The 12,763-nt window shown below is 29.7% G+C and overlaps 1 protein-coding gene and 1 non-coding gene across 2 annotated transcripts; one reads left to right on the forward strand and one right to left on the reverse strand.

Moving 5' to 3' along the window:
• Positions 1-223: 223 nt before the first annotated feature.
• LOC107455142 (uncharacterized) lies at positions 224-763 on the reverse strand. The gene has a single exon (XM_016072610.2). It carries the CDS (start codon positions 761-763, stop codon positions 224-226), a length of 540 nt encoding a protein of 179 aa, XP_015928096.1.
• Positions 764-9,379: 8,616 nt separating this feature from the next.
• On the forward strand, positions 9,380-9,451 carry TRNAH-GUG (transfer RNA histidin (anticodon GUG)). Its single transcript has one exon. It is a non-coding gene; the product is annotated as a tRNA-His (tRNA).
• Positions 9,452-12,763: the final 3,312 nt, after the last annotated feature.

The raw sequence follows: 12,763 nt of genomic DNA on the forward strand, positions 1-12,763 counted from the left end.
ATTGAAGAAAGTTAAACAAAAAACTCTTTTCCTTTGGACACTACTCATGATTTAATTTCAACATTTGTGATATTTCCTAAGTTTTGATACATGTACAAAACACACATGTGACACACTACAACAACAGGCTGTGATATTTCCTAAGTTTTGATACATGTACTATTTCAAAATTTTGCTTACTTAAATTATACTTTTTATTGATTTTGTAATTAGTTTCTGAAATTTATTGAGGAATTTTATACGGTCCTATAAAAGGAGGTGACAAATTCCTCGTATTAGGATAAGTAAATTCTTCAAACATAACCAATTCATCAGTTTTAAAGTCTATATCCAAAAATTTAGCATCATAATAAATTTCATTTCTTTCATGATTTTCTTTAGTTCTTTGAATTGCTATTTTTTTAGCTTCCTCAACAGGAGGATAGATTTCTTCATTTAAGGGATTTTCATAGGGGAGTCTACCATGCATGAGGTATGCAGGTGGAAATTTTGTTGCAGAATGGGGAGTTAAGTTATGAATATTAACTATATCTTTTAACAAAGTAGGCCAAGGAGTTTTAGTAGGTTTTTCATTAATTTTACATTTTAAACACGCAATTATTGTTTGACCAAGGCGTTCTACCTTGCCATTAGACTGCGGATAATGTGTAGTTGTCAATAATTGTTGAATTTTATTATGTTTCAAAAATTTCTTAAAATGAGAAGAAGTAAAGACAGCATTTCGATCACTCAACAAAGATTTAGGAATTTGATTTTGAAACATTTGATGTAAAAAATTAGTATAAGTTTCTGAGCTAATGGATTTTTATGCAAAAACCCAAATGTATCTTGTGAGGTGGTCAATAATTAAAGTTAAATACTTTTTTGTTGAATTATAGTAATTTAATCCACCAACACTATCTGTTGCTAGTAAGTCAAAAGATTGATTAACATGGGGTAAGGATTGTAATAATCCAAATCTTTTTTGTCGCGGTTTTTTATTTAATTGGCACGTATGACAATGTTTACAAAATTTTGTTATATCTGAGGTTATGTTATTCCAATAATAAACAGGGGTTATTAAGTTAGTCATTTTTTTGTATTTCTGGATAATTAAATTTCTCATGAGCAATTTGCAGTAGTTTTAATCTCAACGAAAATGGAACAACTATTTTATTAAAATTTTTCCTACTTATACATAAAACATTATTGATATCAAAAAAATTATCTTGTAAGCTATCTTTCCTTTGAGCTTCAATTATTTCATTCAATTTTAAAAATGTGAAATATGAACATTATTATTTTTACTATTGATTTTGACAAGTGAATGTGTTGCATCTCTCGAAAGCCAATCTGCTTCAAAATTAGTAGAACATTTTGTGTATTTAATATCATATTCATACATACTTAACAGTAATGACCATCTAAATAATCTACCTTTTAAATTTTTAAAATTTTTCAGCCAAATTAAAGCTGCATGGTCAGTATGTATGGTGAATTTTTGGCCAAAAAGGTAATGATGGAATTTATTTAAAGAATCTACTATAGCAAGACATTCAAGTTCTGTAATTGCATAGTTTTTTTTATAATCCCTTAATGAACGAGAATGAAAAACTACTGGATGCAATGCACCACATTCATCTGTCTATTTTAACACGGCACCTATTCCAACTAACGATGCATCAACAAAAAGATGACATTCATAATTTGGATTAAAAATTCTCAAAATTAGTTTACAAATAATAGCATTTTTTAGAAGTTCAAAAGATTGTTGACACTTTTCTGACCACACCCATTTTACATCTTTCTTTAACAAGTTATTTAATGATTAATTTTGTTTCTGATTCTCTATTATTTACATCATTATTAGAACTTTGACTATAGGATACCATATCTTTATGAATACAACTTTTAGAATATAAATTAACTTTTGTAAATTAACTTATACAAGTTTTAATTGATAAATGTGATTCAAAATCAGTTAGAGTTTTTTTACATTTAAACTGACTAATTTCATCCTCATCTTCAGAGGGATTTTCCATTACGATAGAATTTTTTAAATAATTGAAATCACATAAGCAAATTAAAATATGTTTTGCAATTTCATTCTTATTTTCCTCACTGGAAATATTCAGAATATCAGTAATTTTGATTAATTCCGAAAAATTAAAAGTATTACAAATTTCTTTCAATTTATCTAAAAATTCTTCATCATTAGATTCAAAGGAAAATTCTGAAAAATTCAGTATTTTATTACGATTTAATCTGGATAAATCTGGATTAGGAAAGAAAAGTTTGAATAATAACTTAATTTTATTTGCCGTCACTAGTTTAATTGACGTTTGAACCACATTTATTTATTTCAAAAACATTTTAAACAATATTATAATTTTAAAAAAAAAGCAAGGTAAACATACGAAATGCAATTCAACCATTAATAATATTCAATTGATTAAATCTCATAATAAAAAGTTTAAACCACTACTCATATCTAATAAGAATAAAATATTTAATCATAAGAGTGAGAAAGAAAAATATGAGAGAAAAAAAATATCTGCTCTCACTTTCCCTTCGTCAACACTTTTCTTCGACCTTCATGAATTTAGGTGAAGAAGGTGAAAAAAATATATCATTTTTTATTCGCACACTAAATCTTGTTAGCTCTTCATGCATATTCATGATTTATACTCGCGCACAAAACTGTTGTTTTCACTTTTTTCACGAACAACTCTTGTAAGAAACTGATTCATATTTGAATCAAAGTGAAATTTCCTCTGAGCACTAAGAACTGTAGGGTCATCGGTCAACTCTATGGATGGGACGCACATCAAATGGTTTCCAGGATGTCAAGTTCCCTTCTACATCAGCATTTCCGTAGCAGCGAAGGTACAGGTAGTGGAACAGACGGGGTGTGATTTCATCCTTCAGCACCGATTAGGCGATATTTTCTTTTTTTTTTCCCCGGCGTGTGTGATGGGATGGGGAAAACTTCAACTTACAGCCAGTCGGACGATAGGCTAATATTTCAAATAGATAAACACTGGTTTTCAAAAGGTTTCCTNGTGGAACAGACGGGGTGTGATTTCATCCTTCAGCACCGATTAGGCGATATTTTCTTTTTTTTTCCCCGGCGTGTGTGATGGGATGGGGAAAACTTCAACTTAGCAGCCAGTCGGACGATAGGCTAATATTTCAAATAGATAAACACTGGTTTTCAAAAGGTTTCCTCCGCGAAAGGTTTCCTGCTAGGCTTGTAATAACAGGACTACATCCCTGTTGTCATTGGTTACAATTAGCTCAAATAATTCAGTTGTGAACCAATTATTCCTCCATTAGTTTTATTTACGGGTAGGCTGGTGGCTGCAACATTTCACATCCACTGTCCACAAGGGTGAGGGTGGACAAAACTCTGGATGGTTCCGGCACATCTAACATGGAATACATCATACAGAAAGAGTCATGCGAAAACAATCGCTCCTGCATTAAGTACTAACAGAAAACGAGTGAAAAGGCTCAATCGTCGCATACCTTGTAACCCTACGCATTAAGGAAAATCATTTAATGCTTCCTAATAAAGAGGGAAAGATTCTAAAAATAACTCCTTTGAAATATAAATCTAATTATAATTCAATGGTATGTTTTCAACCTTGAGTTCCAAAATAGAATATCTCTACACCTATTCTTTACCAAAGACATTTTATGTAAAGAGTTCACTAACGGAATTCGGAGAAGCTCTATTTTTTAGGAGCACGTCATAAATTAGCTAATTTGTCGACATTTTCCCACATCTAAATGAATACTTCTCCCTTTTTACTTATTTTAATTTGTCCACACATTTCACTGACCAATTAACGAAATTCTGAGTGCTCTCATTTTTTAGGGCTCCGCAAAAATAGAACATTTAAAGGAAAAGCCCGCAAAACTTTCTGCCTAGGGCATCGTAAAGTCTTGCGACGACTCTGGAATTTTATATCCTAAAAATAATAAACTTGAAAGCATAGATTTCATTGCAGATCTTCGCCTCAATTTTGATGGAGTAGAAAACACAGCTTTATTTTTCCAGGAGACAGTTCGAACAGAACCGAAAACCAAATCGATAAGTTTCTCTTTACACAATCTCTTTTTTTAAACAGAAATACATATTTGCGCCTGAAAAAGAACATATAGAGAAAATTGTTTCTACCGAAACTTTCTGAAGTGCAGTTACGCAGTGACGGAAAAAACGGAATGTAGCAAAACGCTTTCTTGTAACGAAACGTTCCAAAGTTATCAGCTTCCACTAAGTACATCTTCCACGAAGGAACATTTTTTTTTTTCCGCACGAACATTTCAAGATGCATTTCTGTTGAAGTCAGATAAAAGCTTGCCTCCAGTTCCGTAAGCGTTTTTTTGAGAAGTTTGAAATTTCGGGGGGAAAGAATTCTGTTGCTCAATTGCACTCTCTTTCATTTTAATCCTATCATCAGACCATTTTTTTTTACTCATATTTTATAATCTTTATAGATATTTCTTCACTTGAAGAAAATGTGTTTTTATAATGTAATAAACCTAAATCAATACGATCTATCGATTATAATAAAAGAATAAATGCATATCTATTTAATATAAGTAGATGCTTCATAATGCATCTGCGGTATTTGTATGAAAATATAAGAAGTGCACTTGCTTGAATACTCATTTTTTATAAATTTATTAATTATACAAGTGAGAAAGAATTGCAAAGACAGCTAAAAGCAGAAAAGAAATTTTGGTATAAAAACTAAAAAAAAAACACTTCAATTCAAACATATAGTTTATATTTTTAAAAAATTACTATTTAAATGCACATTAACAACGCTCGATGCACACTTGCCCGGTATTCTCTACGCTAATTTCATTTTACAGGTAAGGACCATTGTCAGATATTCTCTGCCAGCCCACACAGATTTTTTTTTTTTTTTTTTTTTTCTTTNTTTTTTTTTTTTTTTTTTTTTTTTTTTTTTTTAAAGTTAAGAGCCATTTTCGATCGCAACGCTTGAATACGCCATCTGAAGAGAAGACCGCTCTCTACTCTCCCCCTTCCCTCTCTTCTCAGTTGCATGGGAAAGAACTACGATATTTTCCCCTTTCGTATTTAATTTTCGTATTATATTTTTCGTATTTAATTTTCAATAATATTTTTTACAATTTCAACTATTCCTTCTGTTAGAACTATGTTAGTTGTAGCTGTTTCAGTTCCATATGGTTTCCTAACTTAAAAGTTTTAATCTATTTGAAAACCAAGACAGAAACTAACATAACTTCTTCTTTGAATCCCGAAATGTCACCATAGGTAGAGAGTTCTACTCTACGCCACCTGTAGCCCATTTCGATAGCCCGGAATACTCTTACCAATATTTCCTTCACTGATGTTTTTTATGTTAAAGGCCATTTCTCGAGATACACTTGCCCGTTATTCTCCAGACTATTTTTTCTTTAAATAGGGACTTTTCCCGGTAATCAATGCACTGAAATATTTTAAAGCTTTATTTCTTGCATTGGCATTTTCTTTGATTTTTTTTAAACATGAAGTTTGTTGCCACTTCGGGGGGAAAAACTGTTAAATAGAAAAAAGATTATCCCGTCTGCTTATAAAATTGAATAAATATCATAAATAGAAAGAACGCAAAATATAACAAATGCAATGAATCGAAATGTTTTTGAATACATCCCGTGATTTTGTGAGGACCAGAAATCAAAATCAGTTGAAAAAAGATATGCTTCTTCAAAGAAAGTCCTATTAAATATCTGTAATTCCTACAAGGGTGAGTTTTCATACCTTACAACACATTCCAGAATACTGGTCTGACGACAACATAATTTAACTTTCCAAGCAGAATTTATATTTGAAATTAATATTTTCCATGAAATATATTTTTCGAAATGAGCAACGGGTGGAGCATAGCAGAACTTTACAGGGTTCATGCGGTCCTTTTACCCAGTGTTCCCCAACCTTTTCATCACCGCGGACCTGTCAACATTTGATAATTTTACAGCGGTCCGCTGGGGGTGGAGGCGCTGATTGTTTTGATTTTGATTATTTTGATTGATTGATTTTAATTTTTTTGAATTTAAAGATGCCAAAAAATAAATATAACACCAAAAAATAAATATAAAGTGATTTAGCATTTTAATTTACTAATACGCTAAATCAATGAGAACCCTGAGCTTGTTTCTTTGCAGTGAGATGGTTCCATCAGGGGGTAATCGGAGACAATGATACATTACAAATATTAAAAATTTATATCACCACCTTCAGGGGCCCCTTTATTTTCAAATAAATAAAATTTTTAATGGTACACTTATATTTTTAATTTGGAGTATATACCTAGGAATTTAAATTCAGTTTCAATGAAAAGGGCGGCCCGGTACGATTTGATCCACGGACCGGTACCGGTCCGCTGCCCGAGGGTTGGGGAGCACTGCCTTAACCCACTGGAGCTTTAGCAAATGTGAAAGATCTGGAGAATTTTTCTCACCAATACACTATTTCCCTATCCTGGAACTTAGCTATCAAAGATCTTTGTATTCCAAGACATGGAAAAACAGGTTTTGCTAAGCAAAGAAGTCTGTTGGGTAAAATTCGACTTCTTCTTATGTGCTGCAGTGGATTAAAGATCAAGAAGATCGTAGCATCTATATTGTAATTATGAAGTTATCTTTAATATTTTCATATTTAAGATTTTGTAACCCGATATTTTGAGTTATAGAAATTAATTATTGAATGCTGTGGTGAATGTAAACGAAATAAAACATACATTATTTTTTTAGTTTTGCAGCCACCATTGCATTTTCTTATGGATCTTACGACACTTTAAAAGGAGACCATCGTATCCGATATGAGTACATATGTTTAACAATTTACATTTATTTAAAAACAATTTACATTTATTTATTACATTTACATTTAGTTATTACATTTACATTTGTTCATTACACTTACATTTATTTATTACACTTACATTTACTTCTTTAAACAGTTACATTTATTTATTTTACATTTATTACAACATTTATTTATGGAAAAAAAAACAGTCATTAAATATTCCTTAAAATATCATTTTTAGCCAATGCAATTTTGTGCTAGAAAATGCAGGAAAATATTAGTGGAAGTAAATTCGGCTTGCGTACAATAAAAACTAGAAAAAAATTTTAAACTTTTGAGTTATAATTTCTTCAGGATTGTTTACATTGCCATATTGATAGCAATCGGCTTTGAAGGTATTTATCATTTAGTAATTTCTTATTAAACTTTATCAATTTCAATAATAGTTTCAAAAAATATTAAATTAGTATCATATACTATTTAATATTTAATATTTTATTAACACTGTCATATAAATTAGTATTATAACTTAATCGTTTAATCAAAACATTTAGGAATTAATTTAATGATTATGTATCTAATAAAGTCAGCAAATATTATGAATTGTGATCATTATTGGCAATTAGTAGCACGCGCGTAATAGTTGACTTATCTGTTAAAACGTTTTGTCAAACTAATAAATAATAGTAATTATAATAATACTGTAGTTAGTTCAAAAGATGCTTGTAAAACAACGTTTTCTTAGTTATTCGACTGTGACAGAATTTTCTGCAACAATAACAAAGATATAAAAAAAATTGCTTTAAACGACTGAAAAATTAATAATCTGTTACTTTTAGCTCAGAATTACATATTAGAATGATTAAATTACATATTAGAATGTTTAAAGTTTAATTGTTTACCATTACATATTAGAATGTTTAAAGCTTAATACAAACACTATTTATTGTTACCTTAATAAAATTTCATGTTTAAAATATTGTAAAATAACGAATTAAACATTTTTATTTAAATTTCTTGATTATAGACTGATCTGCATGTTTTTGATGCATCATTATTAATATTAATTTGTAAATGATTAAAAAATAAACAATAACATGATCTATTCAAAATGGTGATGGTGACTGAAGAGCAGGTAGCTAGAAAGTTGGTACAATTTTTATTAAGGACTTTTAAATCATGTTTAAAACAATATGATTCTAAAATAATTATAATTGTAAAAATGTCTTTGATTGACTTAATATTAAATTAAGCTGAAGAGCATTTATATTAGGATAAATAAAAAATTCTAATCAAAATAGAAAAGAATTTTGCTTAAACTTTCATCTAAAAGGTCCTGTATATTTTTCGTGAAAACATGATGTGCAATTGCATTATATAGCTTTTTCTATGACTGATTTATTAAGACCAGAAACTTAAAGCATCATCTACTTTTTAAAAAAAGTCCCGTCTAAGACGTTTGCATAAAACGGTATGTTTGTTTTCACTATGTTCGAAATGCATAATCTCTTATCCGCAAAATACAAGCAATGGAATTGGTTGATTTAGAACAAAAATTTTGTGATAGCATCGTTCTCAAAATGCAGCGTTCTATGTTATATATATATATAAATTGCTTCAACACAATACAGAAAATTAAGTAAAATTATATCACCGAATTATTCGACTACCATCCAAATCTTCCAATTGCTTTGCGCCAAAAATTAAAAATGATGCACGATTATAACAGCAGAAAATCTAAAATCTTATATTATTCAGTATAAAAACCAATGCAAAATAATATTACTGCGAAAGCTGGATAATATTTGTCTGTATTGAGTCTAATGTTATATAATGCAGAGAAAACAGCGACCTTTTGTATCTTCCTAATAATAGAAAGTTGTGCAAAATAACACTAGATTATCTAGTTTTCTGATCTCATCTAAAATTAGAAGTTACTTGAGTGCTTACTCGTTGATAAGATGTGTTCTTTCATTGAATACATGATGTTGTAGCCCACCCACCCCTTCTCTTCCTGAAAGAATTTCTAACAAGAAATATGTTTTTAAATTGACAAATGCTTTAAGAAAAACGATGGGAAGCGAAGCTTTTTCTGGTGGTTAAAAATTATAATTTTATATAGAAAAATGATGACGAATGAGTTTGTTTCTTTCTTTTTTATTAAACGCCACTAGATGGCATAACTAACAAAAAGTTAAATTTGGTTTAATTTGAAGCAATCATTTTCATGCCTCTTAAGAAAGAATTCGCAATAATGATAGTTGATGCCAAAAGTAACAGCTGTCATTCAGTAAAAAAGTTATTAATAATATGTGCTTTAAAAAAGTGAAAAAGAATGAAAGCTTTTTCAACCACTTATCGAGAAAAGGAGCTGTACTACTACTGCTGCCATCTAGTAAGAACAATGCACAATACTTTAGTAACAGAACTGTAAAACAGGAAAAGGCGCGGCCCTTTCAACCATATCGACGAAGAAGGGACGACATACTTAACTTTAAATAGATCAACACTACTTTTTGTTTTGTCTTAAATTTATCTTATTGACAGTTTTATGTAGCCGTGATCGTATAGTGGTTAGTACATTGCGTTGTGGCCGCAATAACCCAGGTTCGAATCCTGGTCACGGCATATATTTTTGCTTATAACATACCTCACTGGAAATGAAATGATAAATTACTCTAAAAAGTGTGATGAATATTTATTTGCTTAAGCATATTCTATAACAACTATCTATACATTGCAAATCAAAAAATGATATTCAGCAAAAAAAAATTTAAAAAATGCAAGCCCAAAACAAAAAAATACATAAGTCTATGCGTTACAGGAGCAGAAAATAGATAAGAACATGAAGACACTAAAATTTTACGTAAAATAACTTTGGATTTGTAATCTTATCAGAAAAAAAACAACAGAAAAATTATACGCTTACTGGAACAAAGAGCAAATATCTTATGAGAGTGAAAAATGCTGAAGTCATTTTAACTTAAATTTAAAATAAAGAGGTGGGCCTTTTAATTTTATTATTTTAAACGTCTTATTTTTATATAAAAACATACAAAATATTTTTGTCTAAAAAAGGAACATTTATTTTTGATGTATCTAAATTAAGGAAAGGACAAAAAAGATAATTACTCTGACTACAAAGAGCCCGGACAGTATGGTTAATGATACAAAGCACAGATCCATTTCTGTTTAGAACGTTTAAGTATGTTTCTATCGGATTTAAATTCTAATTTTTAAAGATTTCTCGTTAGAAAAGGAGGTTAATGAAAATAGCATAAGTCTTACATACCTTTCTTTTTACTATTATTATTATTATTTACTATAATTACTATTAGTATTATTTTACTATTATTATCACAGAATAAAAATTTATTTCCACTTCTTACTTTTCATATATCTTACTTTTTTTACCCGAGCAGCAAATCAAAAGTCGAAAACACGAACATTTCAGCACTATTTTGGGTCTTGAATCAGCAGAAATTGCAATAGCAGACGCAATATTTGTTTTTGGTAAATAATTTATGCAATGATGACAAAAGGGGTATTTTTCTTAAATAGTTTTTCCAATATCATTTCATTTTCGTCGCCTCTATTTATGCGCAAGTAGTGTGAAAATAATTTAAACACAGTCAAAATCAAACAAAAGTAATGACAAATCAAATTTATTCATTAAAAAATTATTCCGATTTTTTTTTCTTTTCTAATTTGAAACAGTCTTATAATTTTGCAAAAATCCTAATCATTTAGTTATTTCTAGGTAATCATAATTTTAATCATTTTAAAATGCGGAACCTGTTAGTTAAGATGTAGAAAGCACAAAACTTGTCCTTTTAGGTCTTAGTCTGTTCCGGTTTTCTTCCTTTTCCGTAAAAAAAAAATTACAGTTAATCAAGTTTTTAACATGAACGTATACATATTACAGAAGTTGAATGCCAATGGAATTCAGTAAAAAGTTATGATGTTTTTATTGCTTTTCATATTGATCTAATTTCATATTGATCTAATGTTGATCTAATGTAATAAAATGTTAAAAAAATGACCACTTTCTCAAAAGTTGATGTAATTTTAAGTTATTTAACAATACCGTTGGTATTAATAATGTAAGGCATTTATTTTATAGAAATTCTCTAAATATGGTTAATATTTCAAATCTAAATATTTCGTATCTAAAATGTACGAAAATTTTACGAAACAATCGAGGAAAAAAATTTATTTTTAGAATATAAAAGAATATTTGGAATAAACCCATATTACTTTTAAAAATAATAGTAATAAAGCATATGTGTTACATTTTGGTTGAAAGAAGTGGTGGTGGCGACTATCACTTTTCATATCTAGTTACCCTGTGGACGATGGCGAAGCAAAAATTTATGAAGCACAAATATTGGCGCAAAAATAAACATACTATATTTTGGAGAGCCGCGTTGGCTCCGGGGATAGAGCGTTCGAATCCCAGTCGATACGAATTCCGCATCCGGCTTGCACCACCCACAGTGCTGCCGTGAATTACCCTCAGTCGTAGATAGATCATGGGTTAGAGTACCCTTGCCGTTAGGCTTACCGTGGGAGATCTCGTGGTCCTCCTCTCCATGTAACGAAAATGCGGCTTAGTTCTATCAAAAGTCCTCCACAAAGACAAATTTTCCCCAATACTTGATCCAGGAATTTCCTTGTCTTCTGGATTGGGTTCAAAATTACAAGGATTAGTAGTTGAGCATTAGTAGTCGTAAATTCATAAATTGGGTCGGCTGTTCAACGACTGTTATAAAATAAAATAAAAGACTATAGTTTGGGAGCTGTTGTGTCTCAGGGATCCTCCTCCCAATGTGGTGAATCAAAGCGGTGGTGAATCAAGCTCAAATCAAAGCGATGGTTAGTCGATACGAATTCCGCCCTCGTCTCTTGCCGACGTAAAGTATCTTCATTGGTGGACGGATAATGGGTTAGAGTTCCCTTAGCATCAGGCTGACAATGAGAGCATTTTGTGGTTTTCCTCTCCATGTAACGTAAATGCGGGTTAGTTCCATCATAGAGTCCTCCAAGAAGGCACATTTTTCAAATACTTGATCCAAGAGTTCCCTTGTCTTCTGGATTGAGTTCAAAATTATAAGGTTAAGGATTTAAAAATGGATAGAAGTAAATTAAAAAATTTGGGTCGGCTGCTCAACGACGGTTATAAAATAAAATAAAATGCATTAGTTTCGGTGATAAAAATTTATTAAAATAATGAGCCCTTCATTTGTCGTTTTAGATGTGATACAAATAGAACCCTTTTTTAGTGCTTTTGAAAGAATCATTTCAATATTTTTTTAATATTGAAATGATTAATTATAATAATAATTTTAATATTTATTTTATTTATTTTAATTTAATCATTTTAATTTTATTTATTTATCTTAATTATTTATTTTAATTATTTATTTTAATTATTTATTAATTATTTTAATTATTTATTATTTATTTTAATTTAATCATTTTAATTTTATTTATTTATTTTAATTATTTATTTTAATTATTTATTATTTATTTTAATTTAATCCAGCAGCTTATTAATGTAGGAAAAAGAATAAAATTTCGATTGGTGATAAAAAAAAAGGGGGACAGAATTTGTTTGCCATATTTCGGAAACAGCAGTCATCACTCACAGAAACCAGCTGACAGTTTAAACACTCCACCTCAAAATTTCCATCTGTAAGCATTGCGTTTTTTCTTTTTCTTTCCTTTCTGCTGCAACAAACGAAAAAAAAAAAACTCCTCGCAGAAATATACGCCATATAGCCTATAACCAACTAACCAGAATTTTCGGTGAATATTATTTCTTCTATTTTACTTATTTAAAGAAAATAAGAGTTTTTAAAAATAGTCGCTTTTCTTTAGCTTATATACCTGCATATTTCCCAATAAATATAATAATTTAATTAGCCTTAAGGTTAAAAA

The sequence above is a fragment of the Parasteatoda tepidariorum genome, chromosome 2, assembly GCF_043381705.1.
Source record: "Parasteatoda tepidariorum isolate YZ-2023 chromosome 2, CAS_Ptep_4.0, whole genome shotgun sequence".
Classification (NCBI taxonomy): Eukaryota; Metazoa; Arthropoda; class Arachnida; order Araneae; family Theridiidae; genus Parasteatoda; species Parasteatoda tepidariorum.

Bases quoted from the DNA above. Each gene is read 5' to 3' on its own strand.
- LOC107455142 (XM_016072610.2), bottom strand. From the start codon at position 763: ATGTTTCAAAATCAAATTCCTAAATCTTTGTTGAGTGATCGAAATGCT.